Here is a 25,629-nt window from a genome sequence, read left to right as displayed (position 1 = left end):
TTTTAAGACCTGATTCTCTCAGTTTGTTTGTTTGTTTGTTTGTTTGCTTAACGCCCAGCCGACCACGAAGGGCCATATCAGGGCGGTGCTGCTTTGACATTTAACGTGCGCCACACACAAGACAGAAGTCGCAGCACAGGCTTCATGTCTCACCCAGTCACATTATTCTGACACCGGACCAACCAGTCCTAGCACTAACCCCATAATGCCAGACGCCAGGCAGAGCAGCCACTAGATTGCCAATTTTAAAGTCTTAGGTATGACCCGGCCGGGGTTCGAACCCACGACCTCCCGATCACGGGGCGGACGCCTTACCACTAGGCCAACCGTGCCGGTTGATTCTCTCAGATATTTTAAGGTATTAAAAGGGGGGTTCCACTGTACTCGTATATATACAATCAAGCTGGAACCAACCTGTCTTCCTTTACACATAAACACATACGCACACACACACACACACACACACACACACACACACACACACACACACACACACACACACTAAAACTAACACAAAGAGCACATGATGGAGAAAAAAACCCATCCTAACTCACCTGTGGAAGTATCAGCAGTGCCAAGAACCACTGAGGTACCAGAGTCCTCTGTGACCCCCCAGGAGTAGGTGACAGGGGCAGTACACCCAGTGCAGTGAGCCGACAGCACTGTGTGCTGGCTAGAGCTGACAAGGTAGCTGTTTGACGCCTGGCACGACACACACTCTGTGCCCACTGACAGCACCGACTTCTTCCTCCACACCTCCAGCTGAGAATAAATAATAATAAAATAATAAGCACGTATCAATCGCCCCTTCTTGCAAGAGCTCACGGCAATGTACAACAAGAAGAGAAGCAGAAATGATATTCATCGTGAAGAACATGAACACGAGGCTAGGGTGTACATCTCGAAAAAGAAGAATGTCATCATGAGGACAGCAAAACTTGCCAAAAGGATACACCATGACAACAAACCTTGTTACAAAGAGCAGCTGCTATTGTTACTGAGTTTTCTTTAAAAAAAACCCACCATATCTCCAGGAAATCAAATCGTTGTGCATGAAGAAGGATGTCAACATAAGAACAGCTAAACTTGCCAAGAGGATACACCATGACAAGATACCTTATGATTTTATTATTTTTATTTGTTTAATATTTTTTTATTTACAGGAAATCCATTCTTCTTCCTCATGAAAGATAATGTGAAACTGAATGGCATGTTCAACAACAACACTCTGAACAAATAATAACCTGATGTTTGGAATTGCAAGTCTAAATTTACTACCATAACAACAACCTGATCTTTGGAGATGCAAGTCTAAATTGACTACCATACACTAATCTTCAGACATAAGTAATTCGCAATATTAAATATCACTAAGAAAGAGGGACGACACAGGGTATGAGTTCATAAAAAGAATATTTTACCAACTCAGTAATTTTGATAACATATTCGTCTTCTTTATTCATGGGCTGAGTGGGTATTTACGTGCATGACCGTTTTTACCCGTCCATTTAGGCAGCCATACGCTGCTTTCAAAGCATGTAAGCATAAAACCAGTTTAATGTCCCAAATAGGTTTAGAAGCCTGCGAGGTTATACAAATCATGAAGTCAGTCTCACGGTTTGGTTGGTAGAGTGGCCTGCATGTCCAGCGAGATAAACAGTCTGTGTGATGTTGTAGGTGCCCTCGGACAATAACTTGCACAGCGTGCTGCTATAGTTGGTCACCGGGTCGAAACAGCTGCCATCCACCTGCACAGGCGAAAAAAATGTTGGTTGGTTATTATTTTTTATCGCCAGGGGGAAAGAGTATTGAAATGTTTGACGGGTAGGTCACACTTTTCTGCCACTTCCTGTCAAAAAAATACATCCTTGGGACCAGAAAAAAGTGTCCTTACATTGCAGGTGGCCTGTTATGACAGGTATATTTTAGGCAAGATAATAGACAAAGGGACAACAAGAGGTGTCCTTTGATTGTTGGTACCTCACATCGCAGGTAGCACTGTACTCAAACATAACAAAAAAACAAACATAAGAAAAGCAAATGCCCCCCCTTTGTCATGTCCCATTACAGTGGAATCCCAACCTTCCCCGCTCCCTCCAATAGAAGACTGTCTCCCTCAAGACCCCCCACCTCTACCCAATAAATGACTCTCTCCCTCAACACCCCCCACCTCTACCCAATAGAAGACTGCCTCTCTTTTAATCTGAGAAAGTAAGGTCTTAAAGTGGGGGGGGGGGGGAGTCTTAAAAGGGGGGTTCAATTGTATCAGAGACTACAAACTGACAAGTACGCACCGTGTGACACATCCAGTCAAAGACCATGCCGGCCGCCCCGCTTTTAGGGCTGTCAGGGTTGTAAGACAGGCCCCCCTCCATGCACACCTCTCTCCGCCCGTCCACCTGGCGCCAACTCCCTCCGCTGATCACAGCCACTAAGGGGCTGGCGAGGGCCGTCAAGTTGTAGAACACCTCCTCTGCCACTGGCGTTCTCTGGTAGCCCATAGTGTAATGCACACAGAAGTTAGAAATCGTGGCCGGGAGACGACCCGCCGGCAGATTCAACGTAGGCTTGTTCATCTCCACAGAGGTGAGGCTGAGAGGGGTGGAGGGGAGCGTGCGCGTGCAGTCAGCCACGTCGTAGATCTTCCAGGTGTGGACAGCCAGGTACTGGGTGCAGCCTCTGTTGTTAATGTAGACGTCAAACTGCAAAGACTTTGAGCGCAGGATGGAGCGTGAGCTGCTCCCCACGGGCGTGACCACAGGCAGGTTGCACTGGAGATCCTGCACCGTGAAGGTGACAGAGGCCTGCATCTTGCTGATATCGTTCTTCACCAAAACCGTCAGCGTAATTTGCTGGGCGGTGGCGAAAGAGGCTATGTATGAGGGAGAACTGGACACTCCCGTGGGCAGACCACTAAAGTTCCAAGTGTATTCAGCGTCGTTCAGGTAACTTCCTGTCGCAAGGAAGGTCACGTTCTGGTTGGTGAAAATGTAATCAACAGTTGGGTCTGTAATCTGTACGGAAACATTTGCGATATCGTTTTGAACCTTCAGCATGCAGGTGAGTGAGTCGTTGTTTACGTTGTTCCGTGCCAGCAGGTGGACAGGGTAGCTCCCCCCTGCAGGGAACTTCATCGTCAGGCTGGAACCCATCGTTGTGATGTTCCCTGAGGAAAGCTGCACAGTCCAGGAAAAAGAGACGCTGGTTCCCTGAGCTGTGGCTGAAAGGGTTGTCAAACCAGCTCTTCGAGTCATGTTGCAGTCGGCCATCCGAAGTGCTGTCGGTGGGTCTTCTACCTGCACCGTCTTGTTCACCTCTATTCTGCTGATGTTGTTCTCAGCAGCCAACTTGAGGATGTAGAAACCAGCACTTTGGAATGTATGTTTCAAGGCCTCTGTTGAATAATTATGTCCTTCTACTGTCCAGGTATACGTGACTGGTGTGGAATCTTTGTTGTGTTCTGCCCACAAACGCACAGTTGTTCCAGTAGCCACAGCCGTGTTGGGTTTCACAGTCAGGTTGAGGCTATTGATGGCTTTCTCCACGTAGACAGTGATATTGCGATTGATGTCACTGACAGTGTTAGACACCACCAGCTGAATGCTGTACTTTCCTGTCTCAGCAAAACTCTGCGGCAGAGAGTCATCGGTGTAGTTGACTACGCTGCGAGATGGAGATTCTACTGTCCATTTGAACTTAGGATCCGAACCTTGAGACACGTTGGCACAAAACGTTATTCGCTCGTTTTGACTGACATAAGGATGCTGAAAGTCCAGTGAGGTTGTGAACTGGATGTTCTGGACAGGGTACTGAACCAAAATGGTAACGTTGGCGGTCTGAGCACTCAGCTGATTTGATACTGTGACCTCCACAATGTACGTACCTGCAGAGGTTAAGGCGTGTGAAAAATTGGATTGATTGGCGACAATTGTCCAACTCATGTTGTTGAGAGACCACCGATATGATGGGTTTGTGCCATTGTCAATGTCAGCTGATAGTTCTACGCCTGCTCCTACTGTCATAGCTGTGGTGTTGGAACTCAGTCGCAGATTTGTGATCTCTTCTAAAGCCTTCACCTGCACGATGACAGTCTTCTGGCTGACAGCGTTCACAGCCTCTAACCGCAGCTCATAGTCATCCACTGCTTTAAAGACGTAGGACAGGGTGGTGCCGTTTGTAAAGAAGATGACAGCCCCATCTTCCATGATGTTCCAGGTGAAGTTGACCTCAAAATATGTGTTGCAGTCGACCTCCACGCTGGGGGTCTTGCCGACCGGCACGTACAGGGTGGTGTTGGGAGCCAGGTCCTTGACGCCCAGGCTGCTGATGGTCTGGAGGACCTTGATGCTGATGCTGACCTGCTGGAACGACACGTTGTTGGTGGCCGTCACGTTGCAGCTGTACAGCCCCTGCGTGGGGAAGATCACCGCCGTGGTGTTGACGCTCGTTGCTTGAGCCGCCTGTGAGTCGCACTGCCAGCTGTACTCCACGTTCATGCCTTCAGTGTGGAAGACGGTCAGCTGGACAGAAGCCCCCTCACTGGTGACGGAGTTGTCCGCAGTGACGTTCAGGCTGCTGATCTTTTCTTCCACCAGGAGATCCAGCGTGGCGTTCATCCTGCTGACCAGGTTGAAGACCGACACCTCCACAGTGTAGGCCTGGGAAGAGAAGTAGGTATGCCTCAGGTTAGATCCGTTGAATGTGGTGGTGACGCCGGTCCTCCACCAGAAGCTGGCGTTGGTGCCTAGAAAGCTGCACTGAAACGAGGCCTCCGTGCCCTTGGCCATGTACTTGTTGTCGGTGCAGGTGCGGCAGGTGATGACCACGTTCTCCACTGCATGCTGCACCGTTAACAGCTGCCAATCTCCCACCTGGCTCACTTCATTCTGCGCCATGACAGAGATGTTGAATACACCGGCCGTGTCCATGGTCAGGGAGACGTTGGAGCCCTGAGCCATCCAGACGCTGTTGTTGTACCAATCAAAGGTGACGTCTGTGCCCAACAGAGCCTTGGCGCTGAATGTTTCCTCGGCCGGCAGGTTCTCCCTGTAACTCACCAGGTTATGCGCTGTCATGGTAACGTTGCTCACTTCCTCCTGCACAGAGATGTTGGTGCTGGCACTCTTTGAGACGCCATTGTCTAGAGTCAGAGTCACGGACACAGTGTGGTTCCCCACAGTTATAAAAGAGAAATTGGCTTTTTTGGTCGCCCGAAAAGTCTGGTTGATTACACCCGATTTCCAGGCCAGGACCACTTTCTGCATGTCCAAAGTGACCACATCCACAGTGAACGTTGTGTTTGTACTGAGGGGCGCAAAGCAGTTGTGGTTAATCCTCCTCACCACCAAAGTAGTGGAATCCATGGCGATGGCGGACTCGTGGTCATAAACGTCGCACACATCATTGCTAGCAACAATAGTGACGTTGTAGGTGCCGGAGTTATTATAAGTGTGCTGCACAACTGCAGAGGACTGATTTAGCAGAGAAGATCCATCGCCAAAGTTGAAGGAGTAGTGTAAGTCAGAGCCGTCTTTTGCATCTGCCGTAAACTCGAGTTGCTCAGACAGATTTTTTGGTCCGTCGTACGACAGCTTCACCTTTGCTGGGCACACTTGGACAACGACAGTGGTGGAGCCGGTCGCGGTGCTGACCTCATTTTTCACGCTCACACTGACACTGTAGGTCCCGTTTGTAGTGAACACATGGTATAAAGACTCAGATGTCATTGTCGACATGAATACGTGTGCTGCTGAGCCATCGTTGAAATTGAAGGTGTAATTCAAGTAGCCCAGGTTGGAGGTGTGCGGTTGAACAACAGCGGTGACAGAAGAACCGTTTCCAGCTGCAACGATTCCAGTTGATGTTGATACATCAAGGCCAGGGACGGGGGACAAGACGTTGATTGTTGCTGTCATGTTCACCTTCACGCCGAACGCATCTCCTACAGTGATCAGCAAGGTGTACGACCCAGTCACCAGGTAGGCGTGGACCTTGTCAGCGCTGAAGAAGTCGCTGGTCACCTGACCAGCGGTGGAATTTGTCTGACCATCTCCGTAGTCCCAGGTAATGGTCAGCTCAGCGTTTTTAGCAACAACAGTTTTCGCTTGCAACGTGGCATTGTTGCTGACGAAGAAATCTGGAGCAATGGTGGCAATCACAGCAAATGTGGCGTTCTTGCCCACTTCAACACTGACTGGGCTGGATGGGGTCAAAACAAGCGGAGTCGCCCCGGCCCTGACTTTGGCGTTCACCCGAAGCGAAGCGTTCAGGGATTCCAGGCTGTTGGAGGCTCTGACTTTCATCACGTACAGCCCAGGTGCTGAGAAGTTTCGAGTCAGGACTGGTGACGGCTGAGTCTCGACAACTGTTCCGTTTTCCCAGAACTCGTACTGACCTACGGTGCCACCGGTCGTACTGGTGAAGAATTTCTGAACGACCCCTACCTCCACCAGAGGGCTGCACGCTCCATTCCCTGAGCAACTTGAGTGATTCAGCACCAAGTTTTGGATGGGTTCCACCCCGTACACCGAAACAGTCATGTTCTTCCATCCAAGAGAGTTGGACACGTTGAGAGTCAAAGTCACTGGGCTGGTGGAAGAGAAGGTGTCCTCGAAGATGAGGAACGGGTACGGTAGCTGGCTGGAGGGCTCTCTGCACTGACCAATGTGAGACGGCACACTACTGGGACACTTTGCTGCTACTATTCCTGCGCTTGGTGTGCCAGAGTCCAGCTCCCAGACCACCTGAAGGTCGGACCCGCTGGTCACATCCACCACAAACTCCTGCCTCATTCCTACTTCCACGTACACTGCAGTCGGCTGGTGGCTGAGGGTGGGATGCAGCCAGGTCAAGTCCCCCACCTCTTGAACAGCTTCTACACTGCAGGACTGGGACGCAGTCAGCGAGCCCGTCACTTCCGCCTTGAAAGTGTACGTCCCTGGGGTTGGCATGTAGGCTAGGTTGTTCGGTAGAGAAACGGTCTGAGGATTTTCATACACGGCACTGACAAGGCACACATAGTTCTCTTGTTTCACAAATGAAGACAAGGTCATGGTTTGACTCGTGCTTGCCCAGCTGTGGCTGCTGCTGAGGAAGGCTACTTGTCGCCACTGGGAGGTAGAGTCTGTGTGACACAGCCCCAGGCTGGAACTAGAGCTCTGAAAAGCCAGGAGATCGTACGCCTCCACAGCGATCCCATCTCTGATTTCAGCAGTAAAAGAGCCGCCCGAGGAAGGTATCTCATAGACAGCCTGTTTGACCAGGGTGTAAGTCACATCAGAGTCTGGAGCCGAGTTGGTGCAGTTAGCGTTGGGGGATGCGGAGGCCGCACAGCTGCAGGGCGTGGAAGACTGGATGCAGTCTAGCGTGAGAGGACAGACGTATGTAGCAGAAGGGCAGGACGGGGTGGTGCAATTGGAAGCTTGGTTCTGAGTGCCGCACTTGATAAACATGTTCTGGTCACAACCTGAGGTAAGATAATTCTTTATCAAGAAAATGAAAGAGGTTCAAACAGTAATGACAGAAAGGATTTAGTTTTATAATGCCTGCGCATTTAACCATGAATATATTATAAACTAGAGGAATACCCGGCTTCGCCGGGGTGAATCGCGAGACAGAGACAGACAGCGTGGCGGTTCATCACAATCACCTCTGCAAGCGAAGTCCTGTCAAACGGGATTGAGCATTTTAGAGCTTATTTCTTAGCCCTATATTATCTGTTGTGGCTTCTCAAATGCCAGAACATACAGACAGACGAAAGCCGCTAGACCCCATCACAAACAGAACTCTACAATCAACAGGTTTTTTCCCACACACACACACACAAACACACACACAGAGAAGCCGTATATATATATATGTATATCTATATCTATAAATATATAGAGATAGGTGAGAGTGTATTTTTTGCGTGGCTATAAATTGATTCGACCTTTTCACTTTGACAGTAAGAACAACTTACGGGTGCAAGGGAAGCGTTCTGGACAGCGCAGTGACATTCTAAAAATAGTACCTCAGAAACGGGAATTTGGGGTGAACGGCGCGACAGAGACAGACAGCGTGGCGGTTCACCACAATCACCTTTGAAAGGCGAAGTCCTGTCAAACGGGATTGAGAATTTTTGAGCTTATTTCTTAGCCCTATATCATCTGCTGTGGCTTCTCACATGCCAGAACATACAGACAGACAGACAAAAGCCGCTAGACCCCATCACAAACAGAACTCTATAATACATAGGTTTTTGCCCACACACACACACAAACACACACACACACAGAGAAGCCGTATATATATATGCATATCTGTATCTATAAATATATAGAGATAGGTGAGAGTGTATTTTTCGCGTGGCTATAAATTGATTCGACCTTTTCACTTTGACAGTAAGAACAACTTACGGGTGCAAGGGAAGCGTTGTGGACAGCGCAGTGGACAGCGCAGTGACATTCTAAAAATAATAGTAACTTACAACTGAACGGGAAAGCCACACGAAGGAAGGGAGATAAACGCCAAACACTGGAGAAGATAAGGAAGAGTTACTTATAATGGTGAAATGAACACAAAAACGAAAATGAGTTCAGCGCTGCGCGCTGAGAGCACGTGTTGAAATATCTCATCGATGATATTGTGTCCGGGGTGTAGCTGAATACGGTGTCCAAATTTGAAAAAGATCCACCGAGAACTTTGGCGTTGTGATGTGGTGTAGCGGCTATGGTGTGTCGGTATGGGGGCCCGGGTAAGCTGAGGTGGAACCAAAATAGCTGAGGTGGAACCAAAATCGGTTCCGCGCTGCGCGCTGAGAGCACGTGTTGAAATATCGACCAGGTTGTGTCGTGTCCCGGGTCTACTTGAATATGCCCACCAAATTTGAAGCAGATCCATCGAGAACTTTGGCCGTGCATCGCGCACAGACACACAGACACACAGACAGACACACAGACACTAGTCGTATATATATATAGATGCACTTTCTACAAAAGAAACAAAAAAAGAAAGAAGAAAGAAAGAGAGAGAACACAAAAAAAAGAAAAAGACAGGCAGACAGACAAGGCGAGGCGAGCTGAGACGAGACGAGATGAGCGAAGGAGGCAAGACAAGACAAAGCAAGACGAGGAGACGAGACGAGACGAGACGAGACGAGACGAGACGAGACGAGATGAGCAAAGGAGGCAAGACAAGACAAAGCAAGACGAGGAGACGAGACGAGACGAGACGAGACGAGACGAGACGAGACGAGGACAGGACATGAAAGTCCAGGTCAGGACAGGACAGAACTAGACAAGGTAAGACAAGACACGATACAACATGACAAGACCAGACGTGACATGACAGAAAAGTCTGACAGTAAGAAAGACAGAGGTAAAGAATAGAGTAGAGCTTGATTCTACCTGGCCTGATTGCATTCCTGCCATGACAGGTAGGCCTCAACACCTGCACAGCCACAATGTTGTTGGAAGACTGGGGCTCCACGTGCATGTTGACCTCTAACAGCTGACCAGCCTTGGCAAACCACACACCTGCACATAGACACCATGCAGAGGTAAAACTGGGAAAAAGGCCCTTTTGTGTGAGTAAATAATGGAAGATAAGCTACTCTCATGAAAAAAAGTATTGACTCAATAACAAATAAGGTAACATAACTCTGCTGACATTTGTTGAACTCTAATCAGGCCATTGTGGTGGACTGCTTCTGATTAAAAGATTAACCTCTCTCAAAAAAGGGTACGTTTTTAAAATGAATCGCTGTTGTTTTCTTTTTCTTCTTCAGGAGTCTTGCTTGTTGCACTCATTTGTGTAAACATTGCATTTTTCAGGTTTGTCAAAGTCAGTGCCACCCCTGCTTTTTCCACAGTGCTGAGCTTCACTGAGTAGAACTGGCCATGTGTGACCAAAACTGTTCAACTTTTTACCATCCAATTTCCCCTGAGACCAACTCGAGATGTTTTCAGGGGACTAACCTGGCATGACCACAGTTTGACCAGCTAGTTGTGGGAGGGTCTGGCTGTACTCTGTCAGTGTCTGAAAACTGCTCCCATTGTTCTGCAGGTCAGCTGTGCCCGCCACGTGAAGGTCCGAGTTCACCACGTCTGCAAAACACAGATATTTCAGTGTGAACTTGGTTCTGCATTGAGTACACATGAAGGGCATCTCTGAAACAGTTAATATTTAGTCCTGTTTGTTCAGGCCTTCATCATCTCTGAAGCTTCAGTTGTGCGAGGTCTTAATCAGACTTCTTTACGAATATTACGGGTGATGGAAATGTCCAGGTGGTTGTTATAAGAGAGGTGGTCGCTGAGGCAGGTTCGACTGTACCACTGTTTCTTCTACATAAACTCACCATCAAGAGAGTACTGGCAGATGAAAGGTAGACTCTGATCGCAAGCAGTGGGTTCCCACAGACCAGATGCTGCAACACTGGCACAGGGCCACTGCACACCTGTCTGCCAGTTGCTGCTGGCCCAGTTGTTCCAGATGAGCGATTCTCCATCCACCCAGCTAAAGTGACCAAGCAAGTCAAGTGCTGCCAGACCCATCCAGGTAGGACTGCAAACATTGCCAGGAAAAAGAGAAATGTGAGCTTCTTGAAGTATAGATCAGTGGAGTCTATAACCACAACAGCAAATTTGGGGTTCTACAGTATGTGTGTGTGTGTGTGTGTGTGTGTGTGTGTGTGTGTGTGTGTGTGTGTGTGTGTGAGTGTGTGTGTGTGTGTGTGTGTGTGTGTGTGTGTGTGTGTGTGTGTGTGTGTGCGTGCGTGCGTGCAAGCGTGCGAGCGAGTGTACGTGCGTGTGCATGCAAGTGCATAATTTGAATGTGTGCACGTTAATGTGCCTGCTTGTGCGCAAAATATCACTTGAATGTTAATCCAATGCCTTCCAGAGCACCCAATATTGCCCGCTCGAGAACCTATCTGCAGATCCTGAAAACATCCAATACACACAGTGTTTTCATATGAAGCATATCTGTTTCCGTTTCTCTCTACGAGGTGTGAGCATTTATAATTTTGGAAAACTTGCCGCGGTTACTTTGCTAAAAGTCTGAAATTGATGGAGTCACTTCCCACGTCACAGGAGGGATAGGATTTATGCCGTTTTTTCTAAGATGTACCCACCTGCTAACACCCAGGGTAGATAAAACATTAGTGTTGACAATGTGATCACTGAGTACAGCAAGGTCTCCACTGTATGTTCTTTGGCATGTCTGTCTTGCCTGGTCCCAGTTTGAAGCAGTTGACTCAAGGAAGTAGCAGTGTCCGCTAGGCCCTATCATTTCACCCATTGGGCAGCGGTTCGGTTCTGAGGAAGACAAGCACATTTAACGGCACAGGTTTCTCTGATACAAAAGCATCCAAATGTTGTCCGCCAGGCCCTATCATTTCACCCATTGGGCAGCGGTTCGGTTCTGAGGAAGACAAGCACATTTAACGGCACAGGTTTCTCTGATACAAAAGCATCTAAATGTTGTCCGCTAGGCCCTATCATTTCACCCATTGGGCAGCGGTTCGGTTCTGAGGAAGACAAGCACATTTAACGGCACAGGTTAATTCCTCTGATACAAAAGCATCTAAATGTTGTCCGCTAGGCCCTATCATTTCACCCATTGGGCAGCGGTTCGGTTCTGAGGGAGACAAGCACATTTAAAGGCACAGGTTTCTCTGATACAAAAGCATCTAAATGTTGTCCACTAGGCCCTATCATTTCACCCATTGGGCAGCAGTTCGTTTCTGAGGAAGACAAGCACATTTAAAGGCACAGGTTTCTCTGACACAAAAGCATCTAAATGTTGTAGCATCGGTGAAGTTACATCTGCTGCTCAAACCCTGATGATAATACACTAAATAGTAATCAAATACAATGCACAAAGTGTGCAACTTTTTTTTTCTTATTTTCTTTTCATAAACTCAAGAGAGAGAAAAAGAGAGAACGAGAGAACGAGAGAGAGAGAGAGAGAGAGAGAGAGAGAGAGAGAGAGAGAGAGAGAGAGAGAGAAAGAGAGAGAGGGAGAGAAAGAGAGAACGAGAGAGAGAGAGAGAGAGAGAGAGAGAGAAAGAGAGAGAGAGAGAGAGAGAGAGAGAGAGAGAGAGAGAGAGAGAGATTGGGAGGAATTCACACACACACGCACACACACACACACACATGTATACACCACACCCTCGTCTCGATTGCCCCCTCTACGTTAAAACATTTCGTCAAAACTTGACTAAATGTAAAACACAAGAATTGTATGTTATTGAAAGGTTTCATTGTTGACAAAACAAAACATTATATTTTCACAATTTTGTCAACAATTAAACGTTCCATTAACCTACAATTCTTGGTTTTTTTAATTCTGAATGTTGGAACGTAAGCAGTCTATCTGATTTGGATTTCCAAGCTTGCTCACCTTTCTGACACAGGATGGAGTGTTGGGCGGAGCAGTCGGCCGACTGCAGCCCGTTGGTGCTCAGAACTAGACAGTCGCCGGCACTGCGGTCTATGTTCAGCGCTCGCAGAAAGTAGATCGGTACCCCTGTTGCGTCCCATTCATACACTGACCCGTTGTACTTTGCTCCCACCCACAGTTTGTTGGCTGCAAGGGAAGATTCAGAGATTAACATAAAACTTCCATGAGCATAAGCAAAGAAAGATTAACAAGTCCCACAAGTCTTCAATCCTGGTATACTAAAAATGCACACGGAAGAGAGGGAATGAACTGGTGAAAATAAACAGATCCATGGGGAACCCTGACCCCCAACAAACAACAATCAAATTATGAAAAGAAATAGAGCCCTTCCCCCTTAAAAAAAAAGAAGTAGACAAAGGTAAAACAATCTAAACAGGGAATAAGAAAGAGAAAAAAATCGATAAAAATTGCTGAACGCAAAAGCTACCTCCCCCCCCCCCCCCCCCCCCCCAACCAAAGGAAGAACAATAAGGTATGTGCAAAGAGAAAGTCATTCAGGAAGCGAACGCAATAATTTACCAATTGTCTGGCCGTGTCTTGAGCACTTATTCACCATACACAGACACAGATGGAGACACACGCACACAGACACACACAGTTACATATACACAGGTGAACACATAATCACATGAACATAAAATCACACTCACATCCTGAAATGTTCAGCTGGAGCTTTATCTCCGTTTGCTCATTGAGATGGTTCATCTGGAACAATGTGCCTCCTCCCTTCAACCTACTACACACAGACTCTGACTGGGTGAAGGTCCTGGTTCGGGTCAAGTGCTTGAAGCATCGGTCCGAAAAATTGGTCCAACCACTTTCACAGTTTCCCACTGAACAGACAAAAAGTGAGGGTGCACCATTAATTAAATACCAAAAATGATTATTAAACTTTTCTCCTTGCTTACCACATTTTTGCTACTTATTTAGCACATTTATTCATATGTTTACTGGTTTTGTTCATGTGGAAACAGTATTGCGAGATGGAGAGCTAGAGATAGACACACACACACACACACACACCCTGATCATACTTAAAATAACACTCTCAATCATACTGAGAAACGCACCTTTTGTCAGTGTGCAATATACAAAAAGTATTAACAATACACACACACACACACAACAAAACGGCGCAATCACTAAGAATGAACAAACACGCAATTGTACAAACCATGCACAGTTCCAGCCGCTGTTGTTCGTGACCATTTCACAGATGACTCGTACGAATCAGACAGGGTAACGTTGAGGTTGATCTTCCCAGACACTTCACTAAAGGTCGGACACGTCAAGGTTGCCTGAACATTCTCTGCAGCGACCTTCACCTGCACTTGTACTGTTCGGCAAACCCCCGACCCGCAGAGGTCAACCTTGACTGGGAACTGTCCAGGATAGAAGTAGCTGTGGCTGACCACTGCAACATTCGAGTTCTCTTGCTTGGCGCCATCGCCGAAGTCCCAAGAGAGCGAGCTGATCTGACTAGGAAACCCCGACAGTGTAAAGGTGGTTGGAGTGTGCATGACCACGGGAGAGGGGAAATTAAGAGCCACCTTTGACAGCACATGGGAGGCTCCAGGCACCTGAAAATATTCAACAGAGGTGGGGTTTTTTTCTTCAAATGAAACAACAATTGTGACCCTCCACCACGAAATGAGTCGCATGTCACCTCACGCGGTTCTGCGCTAGGCATAATATAAGTCCGGGGAGTGTCTAGTAACAGTGTGAGGGTCACCATAGTCCCAGGCTTATAACTCAAACAGAGTTCACTCTTTTCTAAAACGGTTTTCACCACTGGATAGAGAATAAAAAAACTCTTAAAGAAAATGTAAAAATATCAAAATCATGAAAAGGTGACACGCAACTCATACCGTGATGGAGGGTCACAATTTTCAAACGCTTACTGTGTGAAAGAATGAATAAACAAGACATACAGTGAGTGGTACCTGCGATGCAAGGCCTCTCCAATGAGAAGACACTTCCCCTTTTGTTGTCCCTTTGTTTTATCTTGACCAAAATGTCCTGGTAATGACAGACCACCTGCGATGCAGGAACATTTTTGGCTGGTCCCAAATGTGTCTTTTAATTACATGCAGGTACACCACTGTACGAGTAATAATAAAGATATTGTTTTCAGGCACCCTAATCAGTCCTCTTGCTACATCCAACAGAATAACTACAATCTGAATGCTGGTTCAGTTGATTCAATCAAGTTTTATTCAGAATTTCGTTTCTCTCTTGGATGAACCCAGAAAATGGAACAACCGTGGTCATTTTGCTGCCAAATTGTACATTTTCTAAAAAGAATCACTTCAGATCGTAAAAACGTTTTGTTGTGCAACAAAGTTAAAAAGAGAGAGAGAGAGCGAGTATGCATGAGCGCGTGTTTGTGAGTGTCCACAGTATGCGCGTGCAAATGCATGTCTTTTTATAATATATGTGTCCCTCATCAGGGGCGGACGAGGGGGGGGGGGGGGGGGGGGTTCTGGAACCCCCCCCCCCCACCCCAGCTCAAAAATAAAAAATTTTTGGGGTTGTTTTTTGGGGTTGTTGTTGTTGGGGATTTCTGATCCCAAACTGACCAAACACCGTACGAAGTGCTTTGGATACGAAACACGATAGGATCGGAAATGGTTTGGTTTTTTTCATTTCGGCAACTAGACGGTCTTACTTTTTTTCTCAATTCCGGTTTACTGGCGCCCTGAGTTTGAAGATCAATTTCAGAATGCCCCGAACGGCAGCCCTGAAGCCATCAGACGCCAAAGGCGTCAAAAACATCGCGTCATTTTTCCGCAACACTGAAGGTTAGTAAACGAGGGGTTACTGGCTAGGCTGCTGTAGCAGCGCATGCCACGATGAATTGAATCATTGATTACAGCAGCAGTGCACTACAGTGCACAACCTGATTCAGATATGCATAATGATGACAGCACAATCACGGCAGATCTGTACATGCTGATATTGGTTGACTGGTTGATTGATTGCCATTTGGAGATTTTATTTTGCCAATGATATGTAGGCTATATATTCAATCTCTGAATGCTTGCTTTTGTTTAACATTTAATATTGTGTAAATGTAAAGTTCATAAGGGAAACACGGGTCGGGAAAATTACTATATAAAAGGGAAACATTTTACATTTGCCTGAGCAACTGGACGGAATTATGTAGCATTTTGTCAAGTTTAATTTAACTCGTTCCAGAAGGAAGGGCTATTTCGTGCTACTTTTTCATTTTGTGCACATCTGTTTTCTCATGCTTGACAACCTCTCAATGCTTGCAACGTATTGGTTTGAAGCTAGATGAGTCAGAGAGGGTTAGAGCAGCCTATGATATCAGAGCTTTTTGAGACGCAATTAATTTCAATAACTTAAGTCACATTTTATTGCTTACACAACTTGGGAAGATATTTGTGATAAAAAGCCTTACGTCCCCAATGAGTTAAACACATACCAGGGGTATATAAACAAGAGCATGGCGACACACACCCTGCTCTGCTTCATTTGCCGATTTCTCTGAACATATAGCCAATACCTTGACTCAAAAACTGCTACACTTATGTATGAAGTTGGGGGCAGCATGGCAACTTGTCTAGATTGAACATAGCTCCGCCCCTTCTCAATGCGCATGCGACCCGAAGGTTGTCTTCGGGTGATGCCCCTTTAAACAAAGAGTGGTTTCTCAGTACAGTGATTCAGTCAGGCGAATGGGACTGTGTTTGGTTGATCTTATGTATCGGGCGCTGTCTTCTTTCTGTTGCTTTAGAGTACAACAGATGGCTCACCAAATGGCACGACCACGCACTCGACCTTTACATCCTAGTGGCGAAAACAGCAGCAACAGCACTGGAGCACTGCAATAAAGACTTCTACCCTAACGTCCACAAGCTCCTGTCACTCCTCTGTACCCTTCCCATCACAACCTGTGAATGTGAACGGTCTTTCAGCAGGCTGAGAGTGTTGAAGAACTATCTGCGCTCTACCATGGGTGAGGATAGGTTGGTAGGACTGGCACTGATGCTGGTACACCGGAATGTGCCGGTGGACGTGGAGGAGGTTGTGGACACATTTGCAGCCCGATTCCGAACACGTATAAAGCTCCTTCCACGAAGGATGCTTAGTGCTAAGTGACAGCAAAGACTATATGTTGAATGAGGTATGCATTTCTTTATTTTACATTGAGTTTAAATTTTTGGGGTATTAATCAGTGACAAAATCTGCTGCCTGAAACTGGTAATGATCATCCTCAGAATGCACCAGATTGCACCATTTTGCATCCTTTTTTTCAAAATTTTCTGGGGGGGCATGCCCCCGGACCCCCCTAGCAAGCTCGGCGCTTCACGCCGTCGGCTTGGCGCTTTAAGAGAGATTTAGAAAATTTCTTCACCAAACAATAGCAGAATAATGGCAAAATATGTCTTGCACATTTTAATAGATATTGGTCTGTCCTTTGAAGTACGATAGGTCGTGTTTGCCCAAGCAGACACATTTTCTGCATTAAGCGCTTGCCTCTTTGAAGCCAAGCGCCGCAGATAAATTCGTGTGACTCGCAGCTGTTTGTTGCATTTTAGATTCAGAGGTACACAATAACATGTTATTGCAGATACAGCGAGTCGCATTGAAATCACAAACTGACGGCTAAATTGTGAAAAAAAGGAAAGTGGATCACACGGGTCCACAATGGCTCAGGGGTTAGTTAAACCACGAAAACTGGTGTGTGGTTTACGCAAGCTAAATAGCCATTCAAACTAACAGTGTCCTTTGATGCTATCAAATGCTATTGCAAGTGTGTTCCATAAGGTTAGCACTGCTTTTTTCATGAGAAGATTTAAATCGTTCTGTAAACCATTTGAGGCAGACTGCGGCTTTAACTACAGTACTGCTCACCTGCATGTAGGTTCCAGAGCACATGGTGATATAGGTAGAAGACACGTTACTGCTGTTGCAGTCTGAACACTGGACTGTTCTGTCTTCCTCCCCACACAGACAGTGAAAAGTGGAGTTCTGGAAGGCATGGTAAGTGTAGTTGTGGGCAAAGCAATAATCCTGGCATTCACCGGCGTTCGTGAACTGAGCAAAGAAGGAGTAGGTGACGACAGCGACGTCGTGTGTGTCGTGGCTCAGTATGCAGGAACCAGCCTCCGAATAACCTATAGAAGTCACAAAGCAACATTTTACTCAGTGACTTCATCATTTTTTGTAACAACAGACATGTACTCAGGAGCCTATAAAATCAAAACTAGAGAGTTCGTGTTGGTTTGCGAATTGCAGCTAATGAACCAGTCTGAAGATAACAGAAAAGATCAATTTGTAGCTATGACTAGGACCTAAGTATTACAGAAGAATCGGTAACTTCAAATTACTCCGCAGCACGTTTTGCACGTGAGCACGTTTCGCCCTGCAGTCCGGACTGACGATCTAACAGCGAACGACAAGAAGAAGAAGGAATGACAATGGCTACAGAATTAGAGTAGAAGCTGAATGGTTTCTGTGTCTTTTAACTGTGAACATTGTATAAGACATCGACAACAAAAAAGAAGAAAATCAAGAAAGACAATAATGAGCAGCTCCTGTGACGTCCTACATTTGTAACAAATCTGAAAACATTGACTGGGAAATAACAGAAAAAAGCATTGTAACCTGTACCACTACCTTAACAATAACAATAACAATAACAGCACTTTATTGTCCATTAAAATATTACATAAAAATGGAAATTTTTCTTCGGCACACCCTGTCTGCCTGTAAACGATTATAACAACAATTGTATAGGACGACACACATAAAACATAAAACATAAAAGGGATACAATCAAATATGATATTGCACTATGTAAATTTACCCTCTCATATCACAGGAGTTGGGTTTCACAGCCGAGTAATCACATTACAAATATTTCCCACACACCTTCACATGTACACATTGTTTGTTTTGTTTTTTTTCAACATGAAACTGCCAAGATGAGTACATCAAACAGGCAAAGCAAAAGATTTCCAACCCCTCAACTTGTAAAGCACTGACTACAACACAGCATTAATTCTTACCAACCATAATGTACAGGTTTTTTTTACAACGTAGGTTAACTAATCAACCGGGGCTGAGGTGCACGAAGTGAAACTGGGTGCCACTCAAATTGGTGGTATGCAGACGCCGTTGAAATTGAGATTTGTTTTGATTTCTTCTTCTTCTTCTTCTGCGTTCGTGGGCTGAAACTCCCACGTACACTCGTGTTTTTTGCACGAGTGGAATTTTACGTGTATGACCGTTTTTTACCCCACCATTTAGGCAGCCATACGCCGTTTTCGGAGGAAGCATGCGGGGTATTTTCGTGTTTCCATAACCCACCGAACTCTGACATGGATTACAGGATCTTTTTCGTGCGCACTTGGTCTTGTGCTTGCGTGTACACACGGGGGTGTTCGAACACCGAGGAGAGTCTGCACACAAAGTTGACTCTGAGAAATAAATCTCTCGCCGAACGTGGGGACGAACTCACGCTGACAGCGGCCAACTGGATACAAATCCAGCGCGCTACCGACTGAGCTACATCCCCGCCCGTTGTGATTTCAACCGATCAGACCCCGCAGTGTGTTTGCACCCAGTTGGGTGGCACCCAGTTGTGCTTCGTGCACCTCAGCCCTGGACAAAAGAACTCTTGTACATTTTAACCCAGCAATGCATATAATGCAAGTACAAAAAGCCAGACATTAATTGTTGCCAAGCAGCAAAATTAATTATTTTTGGAAATAAACAGAAAAAATTCATTCACCTCTTAGCAGGCAATTTCTTAACTCATTGTCTCCCAGGTACGGATATATCCGTACCCACACATATGGCTCTATCTGACCTATCTATCTATCTATCCGTACACACAGTCACTTCAGTCGCTTCCTGTAACGTCGATCTAACGCCTGCATTCCATCGAGTTGATACAGTTTCTACACAGTTACTACAATTCTGAGTGACCCAGCTGCTGCAGCACAGCTGGTCTCGGCTAAAAAAAAACTTGGTCAACATAGGTGGGGTAGAAAGTGTTAATTCATAACACTGCAGGAACTTTTTACAACTCAGCTGTTGCTATACTATAGAAGAGTGAGTGAAGCTGTAAAAATGTGGTTTGTTTTCACCTTTACTTTGTTAATACATGTAATTAATGTGCTAATTGTCTCACAAATGTTTTACTTTTAAAGGTACATGATGCAGTGCTTTTCACTGCATTTGAAAAAAAGTTTCACTATATTCCTGTACAGCATCTTCTCTCTTTGTTGGTTTTTAAAGTATTCACACATCTTTAAAGGCAGCAATTTGCTGTTTGACGTTTCAACTTGTCTTTGGTTGCCAACTCTTTTCTCCCCCTTCCACACACACATCCCCCCACACACACACACACTCCACCGTCACAACCACCACTGCTAACACAATGCTGACCGCACCAATTGTATTCCCCTTGGTCTCCACACACCCTCTCCCTCCCCACCTGTTTCATGCATCATGAACTGCTGTACACTGACATTTCAGGTAATTAGTATTTACTGGAAATTAAGCATATCGATAGTCCTACTAATTCTTGACAACAACCGTTTCACCTGTCAAAATGCCAAAAATTATGTTGATATATATAGGCACCGTATAACGAAAGGCTGCAGCTTTGGCATGTGATGCCTTTCGAATAAAAATCTGATTTCATGCAGTTATGCACCTAGAAGTGCTGATCATACACTTCAGTTAAATTGTGCGTGTAAGAGCTGCCAGGAATTTGTGTTTGCACAGGCGCCCTTCCAAAGTGACACACAAGATTAGGTAAAGATCGAGTCTTGACGAAACTGTCCTGAAGGCTCGTGTACAAATTACTGCGACATATACATACAAACAATCACTCATACACACAGACACTTTCTCACTTACACTCACAGGTAGGCCCTACAGACAGGCAGACAGAGAGAGACAGAGAGAGACAGACACAGACGCACATTCACAGACGGACACACACGGACACACACACACACACACAGATTTCTTTCCCCTCCTCTCCCATATAATTACAAGTATGATCTTTTCTTCATTTCACCTCTTGTCAGGGGAGTTGACAAGATGTGGAGGGTAGGATGAGGGCTGTGATACTGTATTCACATTTGTTAACTCAGTTCATATGGGTATATCTGTTTCATAATCTCATTATAAAAACAAGAAGAACAACAACAAAAACACTGCACTTCCCTACGACTTTTGGTTTGTTCTTTTTTCTTTGACAGCAGTCAGCTCATTCATATCAGACCAATTATGCAAAGAACATTGTATATTAAAAAGGGGTTCTACTGTAATATATGTACTACTGCATGTAAAGCACGGGAACTTCCTAACGTCACATAACTTAGTATTTGGGATTATTTCTTACAGTTACAATGTATTACAGTAATAAATAAAGACCTCATAAGAGCAAGTTGTGTTGAGATAAACTACTTACAATAATGTCATTAATCATTACGCTCATGCAGCATACTTGATTGAACCATGGCAAAGGTGTATTAATTAAGGTACAGTGAATTTTACATAATCCTTCTCAGGTTTAAAATGATCACAAAGCGGCTCTCATAAGGACCTCTCTTAAGGCGTAAAAGCTTTGATCACAAATCTGAAAGAAATATTCACCCAGGCTTCTGGAAAATATCTATTTAGGCTTCTGAAAGATATATTTTTCTAGAGGTGCAACTCAGATGGGAGACCAATCTTATTCCTTTCCTGTGTGCAAGCTGGTTTAAGTAAAACTTTAAAATAAATGTTCAATGTGGAATTGTCTTCAGAATGACATAATATTTCTCCTTTCCTGCAGACTGGCCGGTGGGGGAACCACTGATAATACAGCACATTGCCAATAAACAGTGTACATATTGAAAAGAAATGTTTCATCTGGACTTTTCACTCAGTGAAAAACATTGTTTCTTTTCAGTCTAAGTGTAGAACGTGAACAATGAACTGACAAAACCTGAAAGATAAATTTAATCTGTAACTCAGACTAGACACAAACATTTCTTCTTTTTTGTACACTAGTAGCAGATTAGGCCGCACCTTCTCTAGGTTTGTTTAAACAGTTTCTGGCTGGGATTGAACTGCAGCTAGGGTGGGTGGTGAAGGCAAAAGGGAGGGGGGGGGGGATCAGTACTGGGGGATCCGGCAAAACACCCCCAAATCACCTTATCTAACTCCACTTGATCAAGCAAGAAAAGAAAGCTGTTCGTGCGGTGGGACTGTGCAAACAGTCCCGCAGTCCAGATATTGGCAAGCTATTTTCACAGCCATAATTGATCAGCTTTAGAAAGCGTTCTCTTCTGCGCCGACTCTGGGAAATGATCGAGACTCCCGTCCTGATCTTTCTCGTTTGTTCCGAAATGAAGTTGTTCTTACAAAGTCTGTAGGACGTAAGACTGAACCCTTCATGTTAATTGTCCGTATGTATATGGATCTTCTTACAACAGTGGCATTTAAAACCACACAAAATTAAGTGTTTCTCTACAAACAAAACATGCAGGGCAATTTTTTGTGAAGGGGGGGGGGGGGGGATATTCTTATACTTATCCCAGAATAAGAAAATAAGATAGAAAGTGTGAAGCTAAACGGTCAAGGTGAACAGTCTTCCTATTTAAACAAGTAGCTTGTAATTCACTTATCCAACAGGCAAGCAAAATAATTCGTCATGAAATCCCACTTCGTATTCCAATTAGCCACAAATATTTATGCAACCCCGTCCATTTGCTGGGATTAAGAAATGTACACAAGGGCCACTGACCCGCTAGGAACTCTCCGTACACTACAGGAGTCTCAAGGAAATTAATGCTCCTTAAGAACATGGCAGTGTGCAAAAGTTGTTCATGAGTCCTCCAGGAAATTGCAGAGGGTAAATGTTGGAATTGCAGTATGACTTTCATCCACTCTTTGTGCTGATTCGGGAATATGATTCCTTTGTTCAGTAATGCACGTTCTGTAACAATTCTATTTTTAGGGTATACGCATTTACTCTGGAATATGAGAATTTTCTTCAGTATCCAAATTCAGGGTTCATACAGTTTTTTTGTTCTAGAATTCCAGGACTTTTCAAGGACTTTCAAGACCTTCTAAAGAGAAAATCAAGCACCCTCTTACCTTCAGATCTCGCAATGAAACACTCGCTGGTTATTATACCCCCTTCCTGTACGCCGATTTTTATCATTGGATGTTCAAAAACTAATGATTTAATTTTTATCAAAGGCAACAGATTTGTAGCAGACAATGGTTTTGAAGCAGACAGACTCAAAAGGGACTGTGGGAAACTTTTTCTTTGAGGTTATCAAACAATAAATCATTGCAATTGTTTATTGTGGGTGGTTGTTGTGTAATCAGTTTGCAGCATTAGAGCTTTTAAGGACTTTCAAGGATCTTGCCAATTTTTTAAGCACTTTCAAGGCCTTGAAACTGAGCCCTCCATATTCAAGCACTTTCAAGGATTTCAAGCACCTGTACGAACCCTGCACATTCTGTTCTAGAACTATATTAGAGTGCATACACACTGATTCTGGTATATAGGTCAACGTAATTCTGTATGCACCTTCTGTAACAATACTACATCAGGGTACCGTATATATATACAAGTTTACTTTGGAACATGATAACTTTATTCAGCATGCAAATTCTGTAACAATATATACACACTGCTTGTGCCTGTGATTGCAGTGTTTTCAGAAGCATAAATCATATGCCTGGTCTGCAGCTGATAGAAAGCAACCCATTTACATACAGTGAAACAGGGTCTTTATAAAAGGTGTTCAGTGCATTACTATTGCTGATGGGGTCTATGTCGACCAAAAGAGTGGGATTCCCTGTAGGTGGAGTTCCTGGAGGGGGATTCCCTGTATACAGGGAATCCCACAGGTTGGAGTTTTTCAATAAAACTTGCAAACCATACTCGAATTTCTAAGAAATATCAAAAAAGATTGAAAAACATCAAATTTTACCGATGTCGCCAAGCATCACGTGACTTTCAGCGATATCAGCGACACGCTACAGGAACTAAATCCTGTGGTATTCCCTGTATACAGGGAATCCCCCTCCAGGAACTCCACCTTCAGGGAATCCCACTCTTTTGGTCGACATAGACCCCATCAGCATTACTATTAGGCGAAAGAAGCCGAAACCAACAAAGCTCACGTCTTTGTTATAACAATGAATTCTATAGCAGGATCAAGATGGTATGTTTTTTCATCATATGAATATTAAATACATAAGTGTTTGTCTGAATTTGAAATTAACGTTTCCATTCAGATATTTTACAACAGCAAACATGAACACATGGCATAAATACATTATAAAGCAGTACATGTACCCAACAAAGACACACACACAAAATTCAAGCCTAAAAGTGTGCCTGTAATTAACCAAACCGCTTTGATTGATCTGATCAATTTGATGGATCTGATTTGATTTGATCTTAAAAAAGATGCATCATAGCATATGTACATCTATAAAAGTTATGTTATAACAGCTAGTACAACCAACATCTGCTGTTCTATACACATTTAAAGCCACTAATAAGCAACTAACATCAGTGAGAAAACAACCGCCACCTAACCCTAGATGCACCCACCCCGCCCCCCAAAAAGCAACAACTCATAAAAATCACAAAAAGAGACAGACTTTCTTTCTTTCTTTATTTGGTGTTTAACGTCGTTTTCAACCACGAAGGTTATATCGCGACGGGGAAAGGGGGGGAAATGGGATAGAGCCACTTGTTAATTGTTTCTTGTTCACAAAAGCACTAATCAAAAAATTGCTCCAGGGGCTTGCAACGTAGTACAATATATGACCTTAAAAAAGAGACAGACAGAAAGAGACAGAGGGGGAGAGACAGAAACAGTAACAAGACATATAAAGACAGACATATCAATACTTATCCCACAACAGAATGTTGCGTACACATGCAGGTCTACAAACAACTACAAAAAAATGTTGGCGCATTCATATTCATAAGAAAGGACACCTTGCTACAAAGGACAGTGGCAAGGCTCCCCAAGAGCGTCCTTTTCTCGCAGGTTTTACTGTATAGCATCATCTACTATCACACACATTCCTACTACACTGGCCTCAAAGTTGAGCACACAAGTATAGATCTACAGGAGAGAACTTACCATTGGTATTGTTACACTCAGTGAGTTGAAACCAATACGAACAGACGCTGGTCCAGTTAGAGAAGGTGCGGAAGGATGAAGGTCCAGAGGAGGAGGAAGACCGGGCAGAACGCAGGACACGCACTTTCACACCACACGGCACTACAGGTGGTCAGGTGGGTAATTTGTTCCAGAACAAGCGTTTTTGTTTTGTTTTGTTTTTTTGAAGATTCAACGACAGAGGAAAACAGAAAAAGAGGGAAAAGATTCACACAGATTAGTCTAAATCAACACTCATTAGGAGGAATAAGGTAGAATTAAGAACAGGTAGTTTCTGATTTCTGCTGCTTTTGCCCTCTGAAACTGAACGTGCAAATCAGTTCCTCAAAACCAACAGCAGCCTCAAGCACCGTCCTGAAATTAAAGGGAACGTTAGCCAGGAGAAAAGTAAAATTAGACTGAGGATTCTATATTAAAATACAACTAGTAAAAAGAACAGAAAAATTATGGACAGAAAAAGGAGAGAAAAAAAGGCAGATCTATTGGGGGGAAAATGACCATGGTAAGAAATTCAAATCAATCAATGACAAGTTGGGGTACGAGTGGAGGTTGGGTCAGTTAAAGGGTACATATACTACAGTGGAACCCCCTTTTAAGACCCCCCAATTTAAGACTCCCTCCTTTTTAAGACCTTGTTTCCTCAGACTTTCTGTTCATAGCCTCTGTAAAATTACCCCCATTTTAAGACTCCCTCCTTTTTAAGACCGTATAATCTCAGATTTGCGGAGGTCTTAAAAGGGGGGTTCCACTGTATTATATAAAAGAGGTCAGAATTGTTATGTACAGTTGAGGACAAAATTAAACAAAATGCGATATAAATATGGTTAGTAAACTTAATCTCCTCCTTGATCCCCATAAACAAGTTAATTCACCATGTGAGGTTCTTGGTTAGTTTCTTTTTCTTTGAATCAGTGTGGAAACATTACGAATCTAGTGTTAATATATGTGTGGATGAACAAGGAAATTGGGTCTGAGGGGGGCGGGGCCTAAAGCCATGGTC

General features: G+C 44.7%; 3 protein-coding genes across 3 annotated transcripts in view; all 3 read right to left on the bottom strand.

The window, feature by feature from the left end:
* LOC138954914 (polycystin-1-like) overlaps positions 1–10,146 on the bottom strand; it is a 71,961-nt gene extending 61,815 nt beyond the window's left edge. Inside the window, exons 1-5 of the mRNA XM_070326666.1 lie at positions 9,957–10,146; positions 9,387–9,515; positions 2,295–7,465; positions 1,617–1,748; positions 555–762 (exon numbers count right to left, since the gene is read on the bottom strand). Coding sequence (XP_070182767.1) covers positions 555–762; positions 1,617–1,748; positions 2,295–7,465; positions 9,387–9,515; positions 9,957–10,146 — 5,830 coding nt within the window. The remainder of the gene's footprint in view (positions 1–554; positions 763–1,616; positions 1,749–2,294; positions 7,466–9,386; positions 9,516–9,956) is intronic.
* Positions 10,147–10,252: 106 nt separating this feature from the next.
* Positions 10,253–13,264, bottom strand: LOC138960201 (lectin BRA-3-like). The gene is made up of 4 exons (XM_070331980.1): positions 13,092–13,264; positions 12,382–12,567; positions 11,111–11,294; positions 10,253–10,542 (listed from the first exon to the last, which is right to left on the bottom strand). Exons 1-4 carry the CDS (start codon positions 13,144–13,146, stop codon positions 10,323–10,325), a joined length of 645 nt encoding a protein of 214 aa, XP_070188081.1. The 5' UTR covers positions 13,147–13,264; the 3' UTR covers positions 10,253–10,322.
* Positions 13,265–13,583: 319 nt separating this feature from the next.
* On the bottom strand, positions 13,584–19,925 carry LOC138954906 (polycystin-1-like). Its single transcript, XM_070326659.1, has 3 exons — positions 19,913–19,925; positions 17,323–17,585; positions 13,584–14,021 (listed from the first exon to the last, which is right to left on the bottom strand). Exons 1-3 carry the CDS (start codon positions 19,923–19,925, stop codon positions 13,584–13,586), a joined length of 714 nt encoding a protein of 237 aa, XP_070182760.1.
* Between the last annotated feature and the right edge of the window lie 5,704 nt (positions 19,926–25,629).

Source organism: Littorina saxatilis, linkage group LG2 (assembly GCF_037325665.1).
Source record: "Littorina saxatilis isolate snail1 linkage group LG2, US_GU_Lsax_2.0, whole genome shotgun sequence".
Lineage (NCBI taxonomy): Eukaryota > Metazoa > Mollusca > Gastropoda > Littorinimorpha > Littorinidae > Littorina > Littorina saxatilis.
Note: the sequence above shows the minus strand (reverse complement) of the source record. Positions and strands in the feature narration are given on the sequence as shown.

Bases quoted from the DNA above. Each gene is read 5' to 3' on its own strand.
- LOC138954906 (XM_070326659.1), bottom strand. The intron at 14,022-17,322 runs GTGAGCAGTACT...GAATATTTTCAG, and splicing joins GCTCTGGAACCTACATGCAG to GTGCCTGGAGCCTCCCATGT.
- LOC138960201 (XM_070331980.1), bottom strand. From the start codon at position 13,146: ATGAACCATCTCAATGAGCAAACGGAGATAAAGCTCCAGCTGAACATT. The intron at 12,568-13,091 runs GTGAGTGTGATT...CTTCCCTTGCAG, and splicing joins CCAGCTGAACATTTCAGGAT to CCAACAAACTGTGGGTGGGA. The intron at 11,295-12,381 runs GTGAGCAAGCTT...TGTCTTCCTCAG, and splicing joins CTCCATCCTGTGTCAGAAAG to AACCGAACCGCTGCCCAATG.